Here is a 14,360-nt window from a genome sequence, read left to right on the forward strand (position 1 = left end):
GTGGATGATTGGCTCTCCAATACCCAGCTATGAGGTTGCTGGGCTTTCCCTTCCAGATCCCTGGAGTTGGAAGAGAGGCCACTAACCCTGGCTACAGGAGTTTGTGGGAGTCTGCAAATCAAGGTCCTCTCGTCCTCTCAGGTGCCACCATCTTTGGCTACCAGGACTGCTCTGCTGTCTTTGGTATGCTTAGGGTATGGGAGGTCTTCAAAAGGAGCCCAGGCCAACAGAAATTCCTACATGTATGAAACAGATGAGTTTTCAGACTACCCATTTCTGATCCAAACCAAGTCATGTATGGATAGTAACAGCCTTTGCCCAAAGCTGTCTAGAGATCCTCTCCCTGTCTCCAAGTCTCATGCATTTAAGTAGTTTCTCCCTAGTTAGCAATAGTTAACCCTCAGCACCCTGCTAGGTACTTTACCTTCATTATCTTAGTCCTCGTTGACATCACAGTGAGAAAGGGGTTACTCTTGCTCCCATTTGAAAATGGGGAAACTGAACTTGAGAGAGGCGAAGAGGCTTCCTTGAGGCCACACGTCTAGTAAGTGGTGGACCTGGGATATGAATTCAAAACAGTTTAGCATAAGACCCAGAAGCCACAGTTTCTCACCAGCTGCCCCTAACAAGGGTCCTAGAAGAGTTCTGGTCCTAGAAGAGTTCTGGTCCTAGAAGTCCTCCCTTTCAGCAGTTGTGCAGTCTTCCCCAAAGAAGGCCCCTAGAGACTTTCAGGAGAGGGGAAAAGTGGAAATGATAAGGCAGCATAGCCTAAGAATTGGTTCAGTTGACAGAAAAGGAAGAGATAACTGAGAAAAGGCTGGAAGCAGATGGCCATGGCTGCAATTAGGGGGCATGAAGGAGTGAGGCTGATCAGGCTGAATTGTGTCTCAAAGGGCCTTTGGCAGCCCTGGAGAAGGAGGAGGAAACCCAGACTCTGCTTCTGATGCCTGTTGGGTACATGGCCCTAGCTGGGAAGGGAGCTGGGGCCTAGCAAGTCTGAGTGAAGAGACCTGTGTGGGACTAGGTGGTAGACCCCGAACCCTGCTCCTGCAGTCCATCCCTGAAAGTTGTGCCTCATTCTTTCTCTCTGCAGCATGGGGAGGGCCACCTTTTTCCTTCTTACTCTCCCTTCTCCCTCCACTACCTTCCCTGAGCTCTGCAGAGGGACATATCTGGGGGAGACCGAGATGCAACTGGAAAAGCACCATCTTTACCTGCTAAGCAGAGTGGCTAGACAAACATCATGAACAAGGCCCTGGGTATAGAGGCTGGATTTCTAATGCCAGATTCTCCAGGACTCTCCAAAGCCTTTGAAGAGAAAGGAGTGGAGGTCCTTTCTGTGGGCTGTTGTACATAGGAGCAGAGTGGATGAGGGCAGCAAGGGAAAACATTCATTCACAGAATAGGTATTTTTTTAAACACCGTTTAGTGGCAGGCATTGTTCTAGACACTCAAAATGCTGCAGCACACAAACAGACACAGTCCCTGCCCTTCTGGAGCTTATGTTCTACTATGGGGAGACATACTATAAACACGCAATAGACAAAGAACATAATTTCAAAGGGCAATCAGTGCTCTGAGGGCAATGAAGCAGGTGATATAGAGCATACCCAGGGTTGCAGCTCAACTATAGTTGGAGTGAGTGGTCAGATAGGCCTGTCTGTCTCTTCTGAGACAGAGGAAGCCATGGGAATATCTGGGGCAGAGTGTTCCAGCAGAGAGAACATCAAGTGCAAAGCCCCCTGAGGTGGGATTTTCAAAGAGATTATAGGTAGTGTGGGTTATTCACAGGCTGAGCACCGTCCAGTGGGTCAGGAGATGGATTTAGACTTGTATCTGCCTAAATGGCTCGAGTGTTTTGGAGCTGTAAACCCATTTTCTGTAAAATTTCTGCCCTAAGCCCCTAGGAAGACTTGATTAAATAAAGTAATAAAGATGAGTGAATAAAACGGCAAGCCTCCCTCCTTCCGTTCTGTTTCCCCTTCTTCCTTCTCCATTTTCTGGGGTAGTGAGGGGAAGAGGAGGTGATTTCCCTTGGGGTCCTAAGGTGTGGGGTTGGATACAAGGCATGCCAAGTCTTCAGCAACAGGGGTGGGTAGTGGGGTTGAGGGAGGCCAGGGACTAGGACACCAGCCCAACTACAGAGATCCTGCTACAGGCATCTGGGCAAGGCCAGTGTCAAATCAGTCGGGGGGCTCAGGCAGAACTGGATGCAGGAAGAGACCAGGGGCTGAGGGGGCAGAGGGATGCCTATCCATGGGCACAGTTGAATAATCAGGGGTATAAGCTGCAGGTCAGAGGCTCTGTGTTAGGGCTCCCAGTGTGAAGGGCTGGACAGAGAAACTGAGGCACAATCCTGTCTATACTGGCTGGTTAACACAGGGAGAGGGGGTGGGTAGACAAAGCCTAAAACTTTGGGATCCCAGGGACACACATGGCTTCTCACCAGCGTGGAGGAGCCAGGCTGACAGCAGCAAAATGAATTCTAGGCCTCACTAGAATTCCTTGCTGGAAGTTCTACTGTGTTGGAACTGGTGTGGAGATGACCTTATAGGCTCCAGGTGAGGGGATTGGATAGGGCTGACCTTCACAAGGGAACAACTCTAACCTTTTGCTGCTGTTTGGATCATCATGTCCAGCTTGTAGCTCTCCCAGACAGCTTTCTGGGGAAGGAGTGAATTGGCTAAAATTTGATTTTTGAAATCTTCATCTTGGCCCACGGCATCACTTTGTGCCAAACGCTGAGATACTGGCCTTTGTCAAATACACCTGAATCTCTGGGTACCCAGATGTGGACAGTCTAGAGTAAGAATGCCTTATCTTTTCCCCAGGTGAGTATCTTTGGTCTTAGATGGTCATCCAGAGAAATTAAGTGACCTACCCAATGTCACTGTAAACCAATGGAGGAAACAATGATAAAGATAGCTACCGTTAGTGAGTATTTATCATGTGCCAGCGACAGTGCTAAGGGATTTATATGCTTTACCTTGTTAAACCTTACACCATTCACACCTTTATTATGGCTCTAATATTATCCCCATTTTACAGATGAGGAAACGGGTTAAGTACACACAGCCATTAAGTGAGTGGAAAGGGATTTGAGCCCACAGAGTCTGATGGCAGAGTCCATACCAATAACTGCTTTAATCAAGGGAGTCTGTGAGTTGCCTAGTTCTCAAGAAAGGAAAACCAACCGATTTGGCTGGGCAGGGCCCTAGGGGAGAGGGAGAGAAAACACTCTGACTCCTTCTCCCATTTTCCATTCTTTTTCTGGAAGGTAATTGCTTGGGGCAGTGACAATCTCCTGGCGAATTACACAGCTGGTTTCCCAGTGAGATTTGTAACAACAACCCCGCCAGCCTGGCAGCCCCCAGCAAGTTCCGGTTTAAGAAACTAATTGCTGGATTGTGTAGTTGGTGCTAAATTGGGTAATTTCTTGGTGACGGCATCTGTGCCACTTCTTCCATTCCCAGATAGATTTGAGCTGCATCAGAGAAGAATTTGTCACACACGGCACCCTCCCAGACTCCTTCACTCACCACTTTCCAGCCAACCATAGACTACTGCAAAAGTGGCTGCTTCCCTCGGCCCTCTCACCATTCGGGCAGCTCTCTGTGTCCTGGGATAGTGGATGGACGACTTGGTGCAATAAAAATGAGAAAATAACACCAGCACCCAGAATTGTCATAGGACTTCAGGGAGTGTCTTTTATTCTATACTAATCTGACCTTGGGCTTAGTATAAACTCAGTGCTCACCACACATGGGAAAAGGCTAAATCACACTCTGGTTAGCTCTGGGAGATATGTATGGATGAGGTCTTTTTATTTGTTTGTTTACTTAAAAAAAAACATATTCACTTTCATTACTGTGCTCACTTCAGAATGGCATTGAATAAGTTTGACTTCTCTGGGCTGGCAACACAGATAGGAGAAAAGCTAAGGCTTTGAAATCAGCCAACACTGGATTTGACTTCTGGCTTTGACAGCAGCTCTCAGTGTGATCTTGGGGAGCTCAAGTTAGCCTCTCCAAATCTCAGTTTCTTCTTCTGTACACTGGAAGGTGGTGGGGGGGCGGACAATACCTATCCCTTGGAATAGTTGTGGGAATCACACAAAATATCATAAATGAAAGGATCTTGTTCTTTGTAGACTCACATGCACTCAGCAAATGCCTGCCATATGCTAAGGATTGTTCTAGGGACTGGGGACAATTCAGTGGATAAGATGGATACAATTCCTGCACTTATGTGGAGCTTACATTCTAGTGGGAGAGACGGACAATCTAGGAGTCACACATATTTTAAATGGTAACAGTATAAGAGACAGGTACATGGTGCCTTGAGAGCAAACAGCAGGGGGATCTGACCTAGTCAGGGAGGCCAGAGAAAGCTTCCCCGAGGAAGCAACAACTGGGCTGAGATCTGAAGGGTGTGTAGGAGTTAGCAAGGCAGAGGTGGATAGGAAAAGCTTTCCCAACAGGGGGAATAGGCCGCGTGATGTGAGGGATCATGGGACTGACAAAAGACTGTCCTGGCTGCCGCAGAGAAAGCAAGGGGAGCATGTTGTGAGAGGATGTTGGAAAAGTAGGAAGGGCCAGACCCTGCAGGTCTTGTTGGACAAGTGAAGGCATTTTATCCTGAGAACATCAATAAACCAATGAAGAGTTTTAAGCAGAGAAGTGACATGATGAGATTTGCATTTTCAAGTGACCATTTGGATTGGAGCGGGGTAAGAACGGAAGCAGGGAGACCAGTTAGGAGAAGACGTGCAGGCATGCAGGCAGGAGATAGTGTTCTCAGGAACAGTTGGATTCATTAGCAGTGCTTTCTGCTGCAAATACTACAGGAAATCTGGCCAACAGTGGTTTAAATAAAGAGCGCATTCCTTATCACATGTAGACCTGGAGTAAAGCAACTGTTCACGTTGGTTCCATGGCCCGATGATGTCAGAACTGACATCTCTGCAGTTCTCTAGGCCTCTTGTGGTGGCAAGATAGCGGCCCTAGCTCTGGCCATCATGGTTGTAGTCAAGCTAAAAATAAGGGGAGGAAAGATGGCACTAGCAATTCCTGCCCCTTTGGTCACAAAGGCAAAGTCTTTCCCAGAAACCCTCATTATGCTTCCATGTATATATCATTAACCAAAATGGAATAATGTGGCCTCTAGTTACAAAGGAGGCCGAGATAAGGACAAGGAGGCTGGGAATGAGTTTTAGCGAGTCAGCCAACAGTGATATGGTGAATATGGAATAAATGGGCACATCTGTTGTTTTTTTTTTTTTTTTTTTTTTAGGAAGCAAAATCCATAGGGCATGGTGATGGACTGAATTATTAGTCTCTTCCTCACTTGTTTTTCCCTCCCATTGATTTTGTTTAGTAATGGAGTGAAGGCGAGTGATGTGGGGGGAGGAATGTGATCATAAAGCATAATATATAGGAGGAAGCCAGTTGTTAATTAAATATTTTCTTTAGAAAATCCATAAATTGGATATCTCCTGCTCCCAGTAATTTGGATTTTGATTATACTGTTTACTATTTGGACACTGGGGATTTTGTAAATCCAAAGAAAGGCTTCTCATGAGGGATTACACTGTATTAATCTTTTAGAGTTTGTAAGAGTGATTTTATTATTTGATACTCATTGAAATCCTGGGAGATAGGTGAGCAGGTATCCTGAGGCTTAGAGAGGGTGGGCCGCCTCTGGTACGTCAGGTGTCACATACGTTCTGGTCTCAGGACCTGTGCTTTTTCACTATACAGGGCTGCCCTGTAGCATCTGGGTAAAGGAGTTGAGAGGTGATCTGTCTGGAGAGCAGCAATTATAGGGCTCATCTTCTCCAAGACAAGAGCAAGGAGAATGTGGATTGATGCCAGAGGGGCTGAAGTTTCATAGGATCTTGATGAAAGCTGAACAGCTTGGCAGCAGCACCTGTGTGAAGCAGGAGACAGAGGGGCACCTGGGAATGTCCACCCCTGGGAAGTTCCATGAGGCCCTAGCTTGATGTCGCCACACACAGAGCAAATGGGACGATCTGAGCTTCTGCCAAAGTGGCCTTTTGTGCCGTGAGTCTCAGATACAGGTCTTGCCTGGGGCAGGAAGAGGAAAGAGAATGACATGGATGAAGGACCAGGCTGTCTTTCTGTCTTCTTTCCAAGGCAGAGAGATGCTTCCAAGTGCTTTTTCAACAACTACTTGAGAGGCCATCTTGACCTGAAATTCCCTCTGTTTCCCCAAAGAAGGGCAATGGAGGAGAATTGTCATCCAGAGCCAGGCAGCTGGTATCCGTGAGGTCACCCCAGTCTCCCTTTAGGCAGTGTAACCAACAGCTTCTACAGTCCAGGCTCCAGGGTGGGCCAGGGGCTGGGCATGTCTCACCCTGTCCTCTATGGAAGATTCTTAGGAAACCACAGTCTTCTTCATTGTCTCATATCCTTCAGGGTCAGGAAGTTCTTCCTGATGTCTGACTGTGCCTCTTCCACTACTATTAATCATGCTTGCAAAGCTAGCTCTTCTTCCTGATGTCCCTGTGTCTAATAATGGCATCATTAGTCTTCCAGTCACGGCTGCTGCAAACTTCAGGGTCTTCTTACTTTCTGAATTTCTCTCTCCTATTCCCACTATTTGCCATTCCCTGTCTGCCAGAACCCTCTGAGCCTACCCCTTAGAATTCCCTATTTGCACACCTCTTCTCCCTGTGCTTGTTGTTTCCTCCACTGGGTAGGTTCTCTTCCCCATCACCTATGTGTATGGGACACACAGACATCTTGTACTCCATCACAAACACCCTCTCCTCTGAGAAGTCTTCCTTGACTGCCCTCTATTGAATCTGGTCCCATCCTCATCTGACGTAGCCTAACATTTTGGTACCTCTTTACAGCACAGTCATTTGTTCGTCTACTTAGTGAATGTTTATTAAGGACTGGCTCTGGGCAAAGCCCTGAGTTAGGTGCTGGAGATGCAGAGATGAATAGGACTTAGTTCCTATCCTGAAGAAGACCACATTCTAAGTGGGGAGACAGAAACCAAAACAGACATTTTCAATGCAGTGTGAAGGCTGCTTTCATGGGGACACCCAGGGTGTTATAAAAGCCCGATAAAGAGCATAACCTAGAATAAGAGCACAGAAAGTCTTTAAGGGAAGGTGGGGCTTAATATGAGTAAGTGTTAGCCAGGGGGAGGGCTTTGAGGTGGATGAAAGGAAATTCTAGGAGGAGGGTACAGTTTGTGCAAAAATAAAGTGGCCTGAAATAACTCTGTCACGTGAGAGGTTGTTCCCCTGTTAGACTATAAACCCCTCGAGGACAGGGACCACTCTTAAATCACCTCTATACACTTCCCACTCTCTTGCTTATGGTAGCTGTTCAACAAATGTTTGTGGAATGGAATCATATTTGAGGGCAATGGAAAAAAAAAAAAAAAAATGCAGTGGCTCAGCACCATGGACAGATCCCACAGACACCTGCAGTTGGAGGTAGTCCAACCTGTAAGCTCATTTGCATGTATTTGAATAATGAAGCCAACCTCATTTCCCTGGGGGTTCAAAGGCTCTGCATCATGGCGGATCCAATCAGTCCTGGTTTTGGGGGGGTTGGGAAGGGAAACTGTCAGGGCCAGAGACCAGTCCTCTGAGGACTGTGGGAAAACATCTCTCCCCTTTTGCTTACCATCCTTTTCTTTTCCATCAGGAACCAGTGGTCCTGAGCCTTCTGAAGTTAGGATTCTGCCTGGTGGTGGGGATCCTGACATCAAGGATGGGACACCCTGGATGGTGAGTGATAGAAGAGTCTGGGAGCGGGGATTAGACTCAGGTTCTCATGCCAGAATAATGAGTTTGAATCTTGATTCAAAGTGACTCATCCACTTACTGGCTGTGTGACCTCACCATTTTGAGCTCAATTTTCTCATGGGTAAGTGTGGATAATATCTGCATTACAAGATTTCAGTGAGATTAGAGAGTATCAGGTATGCACAATACCTGGTATATAGCAAGTACTTGGGAAATAGTAGGAGATGAGGGATGAGCAGGATCTGAAGAAAGGTGGGTGTGGGGAGGTGGTGGTAGGGAGAAAGAGAATGAGTCTCGGAGGTGCCGCTGTCTGGAGCCTTTGAGGCTGTCATCCCTCCTAGTCAGCAGATGGCCCAGGAGCCTGGTCGAGGATGAGGGAGGGCACCGTCTGCCAGCTCCTCTGTCCCTGTCCCTCCTGCTGTCACTCCCTCCTGCCGTAGCTCCTATCCTGGCAGCTCCTGGAGTCCTGATTGGAGGCAGCTCTTGCTGAGAGCTGACCTCTCTGTCCTGTAGCCTTGGCAAGCCTGGGATGGAGGCCAGGAGCACTGGTTCCTGAGTTTTTTCTCCATCGCTTTCCTGTCTTGCATTCCCTCTGTTCCTGGGAGGAGGAACTCCTGGGTTCCAATCCCAGTTTAGGATTCAGATGCTACTTTGTGTAGCTGCTGTTCTTCTTCACGGATTTTCCTCCTTCATGATTCCCCTCCAGTGGAATGGGAGTGGAGGGTGGGGGGTAAAAGGCAAAAGGGGTAATTTCATGGGGGAAATATTTGGAACCCAGAAGAGGAAGGAGGAAGAGTCATCTCAGATTCTCCTTATTTCAGTCCACAGGGGAGGGTGAATGAGCCTGCGGCCAGATGGAATGCACAGGGCATGGAAGGAAGGGGAGGGATTTTTCTGTGGGATGGTGCTGGATATGTAGATTTGGGTCCAGTGTTCTCTTTGTTCACAGCAGCTGGGAGCTGTGACCCTGAGGCTTGGCTCTTGCAACAGTGGGGTGTAGGGCAGGGTTGGGGTAGAGATGTGGCTGTGGATCTATTTGCCTAATGCCAGCTTGTTAAAAGCTAGTTCACCTAAAGACTGGTTCCTTTGAATATTTTATGTCTCCCTGGGTATCCTTTTGTTTTTGGTAAACTAAGGATATACACATACACACAAACACACATCCCAAAGTATATCTATATATTTACAAATAAATGTGTATATATGTATATATGTAAATATTTCTATGTATATATAAATATAGATGCATTTATAAATATTTATTAATATACATTTACAAATATAAAAGCAAACAAATATATATATATATATATATATAAATTTAGAGGCCAGGTCTTGCTCTGTTGCCTGGGCTGGAGTGCAGTGGTATAATACAAACATAGTTCACTGCAGCTTTGAGCTCTTGTGCTCAAGAAGTGATCCTCCTGTCTTGGACTCCCAAAGTGCTAGAAGTACAGGTGTGAACCACTGTGCCCAGTCTCTAAGGACACTTAAAAACCCATTTGACTGAGGGAATATCCTCCTGTGAATAAGTATTTATCGGATTTGCAGCATTCGTTGAATGATGGGATTACTTTGTGCCCTTGAGTGTCTATCTGTCTATTATGACTGTTTAAAGGAGTTTTTAGTCCATTTGTGGGAGGATAGTAAAATTAATCATAATAAATTGATATGTATTACCTAAAGGGATACAAGGATGCCGAATAAAAGATGGTTTTAGGTGAAGAGGGCTGTTCAATTCAAATACCTTTTCTCCCTATTTTTCCAGGAGGTTCCTGGGGCCTGGCCCCCAAGACTATGAAGAGCCTTTGCTGAGGCCATGAGGGGTTACCATGGCGACCGAGGCAGCCATCCCCGCCCAGCCCGCTTTGCTGACCAGCAGCATATGGACGTGGGCCCAGCTGCCAGGGCCCCATACCTGCTGGGCTCCAGGGAGGCCTTCTCCACTGAGCCCCGCTTCTGTGCCCCGAGAGCTGGCCTGGGACACATTTCTCCTGAAGGGCCCCTGAGCCTGAGTGAGGGGCCGTCGGTAGGCCCTGAGGGAGGGCCAGGGGGGGCCGGGGTTGGGGGGGGTAGCAGCACCTTCCCCAGGATGTACCCTGGCCAGAGCCCCTTTGACACCTGTGAAGACTGTGTGGGCCACCCACAGGGCAAGGGTGCCCCCCGCCTGCCTCCTACACTCCTGGATCAGTTTGAAAAGCAGTTGCCAGTTCAACAAGATGGCTTCCACACACTACCATACCAGCGAGGGCCAGCAGGGGCAGGGCCCGGGCCAGCGCCAGGGACTGGCACTGCCCCAGAGCCCCGCAGCGAGAGCCCTAGCCGCATCCGGCACCTGGTTCATTCTGTGCAGAAGCTCTTTGCCAAGTCCCACTCTCTGGAGGCGCCGGGGAAGCGGGACTATAATGGGCCCAAGGCTGAGGGAAGAGGTGGCTCTGGAGGAGACAGCTACCCTGGCCCAGGCTCCGGAGGCCCCCACACCTCCCACCACCACCATCACCACCACCATCACCACCACCACCAGTCCCGGCACGGCAAGAGGAGCAAGAGCAAGGACCGCAAGGGGGATGGTCGGCATCAGGCCAAGTCTACAGGCTGGTGGAGCTCCGATGACAACTTGGACAGTGATAGCGGCTTCTTGGCGGGTGGCAGGCCCCCTGGGGAGCCTGGTGGTCCCTTCTGCCTGGAGGGTCCAGATGGGTCCTACCGGGACTTGAGCTTCAAGGGGCGCTCGGGCGGGTCGGAAGGCCGCTGCCTTGCCTGCACTGGCATGTCCATGTCACTGGATGGACAGTCGGTCAAGCGAAGTGCCTGGCATACCATGATGGTCAGCCAGGGCCGGGATGGATACCCGGGGGCCGGGCCAGGCAAGGGGCTCCTGGGTCCGGAGACCAAGGCCAAAGCCAGGACTTATCACTATCTGCAGGTGAGGCTTTTTGGGGGTTGGGGAACAGGGTCCTCAGCCTTCACCAGTCTTGTCAACCAGGGAGCAGTGGAAAGTGTTGGGTGAGAGCCAGCTGTCCCTGTGATGGAGGGCCTGGATGCCGGGAGGCTCTGCCCTGCCCCATTGGGTCACTCTGAGCTCCTGTGGGGCTTCACTTTCCCTATTTGTGCCATGAAGGGCCCTTCTGTTCTAATGATGTGTCAGTCCCTGGAGACTTCCGCTTGACCTACTGTTTTGGACAGGCTGTGCTGATCTCTGTCTTAGGAGGTTGGAGGCATAATGAAGTTGAGGACAGGCAGTGGACAGGATACTGAGGTGCACCTTAGCTGTGGCTGCTCTTAAGATTGAAGGTCAGCAGTTGGAAAGCAAAGCCTTCTCCAGCCCTCTTTTCTGCTATAATCCGGGTGGCCCACATGTTTGAATATGAAGATCCGTTATTTCCAGAATGTGCCTCTGCTGAAGTTTGTCATTCTGGGGTACCTGTGGTGGGACAGCCGAAGCTGTGGAGGGGTCCTGGGAGTTTCATGTGTCTCATGTGTTTTCCTAGGTTAGGGGACAAACTGGATTTCAGCCCTGATACAATTCAGGCAGGGCCTCCTGGGAGTGGATGGTGCAGGTGATAGCTGGCATGCTGTTCTCATCTTGTCTTACCATCTCTATGGTCTCTGCAGGTGAGGCCAGGAGCTCTGATTCCTACTTTTTATGGAGCCTTCACCCCAGCCTCATCCAGCCTACATCGTTTTCTTAAGTCATGCTATAATTTTAGGAGAAAAAGTCAATACAAGTTCTGGAGGTTCAGTGTATTTCTGCATTCCACATAGCTGCTACAGATCTATTTATTCAATGAGCATTTCTGGGTGCTGTGGATACAAAGATGAAGATACAGATGCTGCTTGTGAGGAGCTCACAGTGTACAGTGGGAATAGACAAGGAAGCAGATAGAATATAGCATGGTGAGGCTGTGATAGGAGAGAGCCCTGGGCTTCTTGGGAACACAGAGGAGACACCTCACCGACCTGGGTGAGGAATGTTCCCTGAGCTGAATCTCGGTGGAGGAGTTGCAGTTGTTGAGTGCCGACTAAAGGTATTCTGGGAAGAGACTATACAGCATGTTCAAAGGTGTGGAAAATAGAGTCTGCGTGTGTCTTTGTGGGACATTGGCCTTGCTAGGTAAGTTGTGCACAAGTTAGGGCTCTCCTGGAGAACTCATGAAGGCCCAAGGGAGCACATAGGGCCACAGAGCAAATAAGAAGGGACTTCTGGATTCAGGACTTCTGGATTGGCCTGGTTTGCCCCCTCCCTGGGTAGGGAGGTGCTCTAAGCTGGGAACTGAAGGGTCCAGGGAGGGAACACCCATCCTTTCTCCCCCATAGCCGACTCCTTGCCATCCCTGAAGACTCACTGCCATTTCGCTGCTCCCTGCTGCTTCTCCAGGGCTGCCCTGACCTCCCTGGGGGCTTCCTTTTTAACATGCACCTCACAGTGTCCTGCAGAGGAGTGAGGAGCTCTGCAGTGGCTAGAGTGGGAACCCTGCAGTGTGGCCTTCCCATCTGCTGGCCTGCCTCTCTCCACCTGCCTGCTGCTCTCTGTAGAGAATGGGGAAGGGGAATGATCCCTCTGATCTGGAGTTCCAGGGTATCTGAGGACTGGGATGTCTGAGCCCATGTGGGGAAGAACCAAGGGGCTACAGGGACCCTCCAGAAAGCCTCGTGCTCCCCTGGTACAAAAGCAGGGGAGACTGGCCACATGCGGCCAGGTGTCTTTGTCGGACTCCCAATCCGATTGTTGAAGCCCTGTTTCTCCCACTGGATACCAGCTTTGTCTTAAGCCTCTTCCAGAATCCCTCTGTCCACTCTGAGCCCCTGTTTCTTTATGGAGCCTCATCTCTTTGTTTCTCATCTTCCGATTGAGCCCCAGCCCCTTGAAGAGGCCTGCTCCTCCCCGTGGGTTCCTTCTCATCCCGAGTCTCCACCTTTCCCCTGAACCCTATGCTGTCCCTGAGGTGTTACCCCTTTTGGAGCTCCCATCCCTACCCCATTTAACCTGTTCTTTACAACAAGGGTTTTAAATCCTCCCTACCTCCCCCAGACCTCTCCCCCACGTCTTCACTTACACCTCATTTTCCGAAGTGTAGGCTGACATCACAGACTCCCTCAGCTTCCTGACAGCATCTCTCTAGACACATCCAGATTCTCAGCCACCCTCATCCCCTTCCTTGGCTCATAGGAAAAGCTGGGACCACCCATCCCAGGCTGATCCTTCCTCCAGGGCTTGAGCCCATCTCCTCATGACCCCCTCCATCCCTGAACTGTTCTCCTCCCTTCTGAGGTTTAAAGACTATTTTTACTGGCTCTTTCTGTCATCCTGAAAACATGTCCAAAGTTACTTGCCTCCTAAAAAATATTTCCGCAGCTCCATCCCACCTTCCATGTCCTTCATAATCAAGTTCTTAGAGCATAGACGCCTCTTCTTCACTTTCCTTCAATTCTCCCCTCACTGTGGTCTGATTCCCACACTTCCTGTCATTGACATGCCCTGGCAGTGGCCACAGATGATCTCTTGAGAGCTGTCTTCAAAAGGTACTTTTTGGTGCCTATAATAATTGTTACCATTTGTTGACCACTTTCTATGTCCTGGAAACTCTCTATTGGCTCATTTATCTTTGCCACCAACCCTCCGATGTAGGCATAAGTATCATGACCAACTCGCAGACAAGGAAACTGACACTTAGAGGTTAATCCGTTTTGCTTAAGTTCACCTATCCAGCAAGTGATGGGGCCAGAATTGCACATGAATCTTCTAACTCCCGAGCCTGAGTTACTAACCTCTGAACGCACTGTGGCATTTGACATAATCGACTCCTTTTATTCTTGAAATGTCTCCTGTTTCTATGACATGGCATTTTCCTGACTTCCCTCCTACCCCTCTGCCCACTCCTTCTCAGGTGACTTCACAGGCTCCTCTTCCTTTCTTCACAGTCCCTTTTTAAATGTCAGTGGATCTCTGCTCATCTCTCTTCTTCTCTCCCCTGGGCTGTCTCATTCACTGCTATGGATTCAGCTGCCGCCCATGACTCCCACATGTCCGCCTCCAACCCCGATCTCCCCACTGAATCCCAGAACCAAACATCCAACCACCTGCTCAACAGTTCTATGCCAAGCTCAAGGTGCTCAACCCCGACCCTACCACCTTTTCCCAGACTTGTTTCTCTGGGGTTCTATGGCTCAGTGAGCGGCAGCACCCTCCTCCAGGTCCTCAGCCAGCAGCCTGGCAGTCATCCTCGACTCCTCCCGCCCCCTCATCCCCCACGTCTAATCAGGCTCACTGATGCTCCTTAACACCTCTCATTTCCATCTCCTTCTCTTCCCCCTCATTGTCATTGTCTTAATTTAGGCCTCATCATCTCTTGCCTGGATAACAGCGTCAGCCTCCTAATTGGTCGTCCTCTCGCCACTTGAGCCTCTGCCCTGCTCCTGGCCCTCCACAATCCAGCCTCTGTTTGGACTGTGGGAGAGCTCTTTCTGCAACACAAATCTGATGTCACTCCCCTGCATGAAGCCCTCTGTGGCTCCCCACAGCGGGGAAGGAGAGAGGATTTGGAATGTAAGCAGGTTGGAAGGATGAAGGAAA

The 14,360-nt window shown here is 49.3% G+C and overlaps 1 protein-coding gene across 1 annotated transcript in view; it reads left to right on the forward strand.

Annotated features, from left to right (window-relative positions):
- DLGAP3 (DLG associated protein 3) overlaps positions 1–14,360 on the forward strand; it is a 64,434-nt gene that overhangs the window by 14,524 nt on the left and 35,550 nt on the right. The window contains exons 2-3 of the mRNA XM_015134943.3: positions 7,686–7,768; positions 9,555–10,712. Coding sequence (XP_014990429.3) covers positions 9,606–10,712 — 1,107 coding nt within the window. The 5' untranslated portion in view covers positions 7,686–7,768; positions 9,555–9,605. The remainder of the gene's footprint in view (positions 1–7,685; positions 7,769–9,554; positions 10,713–14,360) is intronic.

The sequence above is a fragment of the Macaca mulatta genome, chromosome 1, assembly GCF_049350105.2.
Source record: "Macaca mulatta isolate MMU2019108-1 chromosome 1, T2T-MMU8v2.0, whole genome shotgun sequence".
NCBI lineage: Eukaryota > Metazoa > Chordata > Mammalia > Primates > Cercopithecidae > Macaca > Macaca mulatta.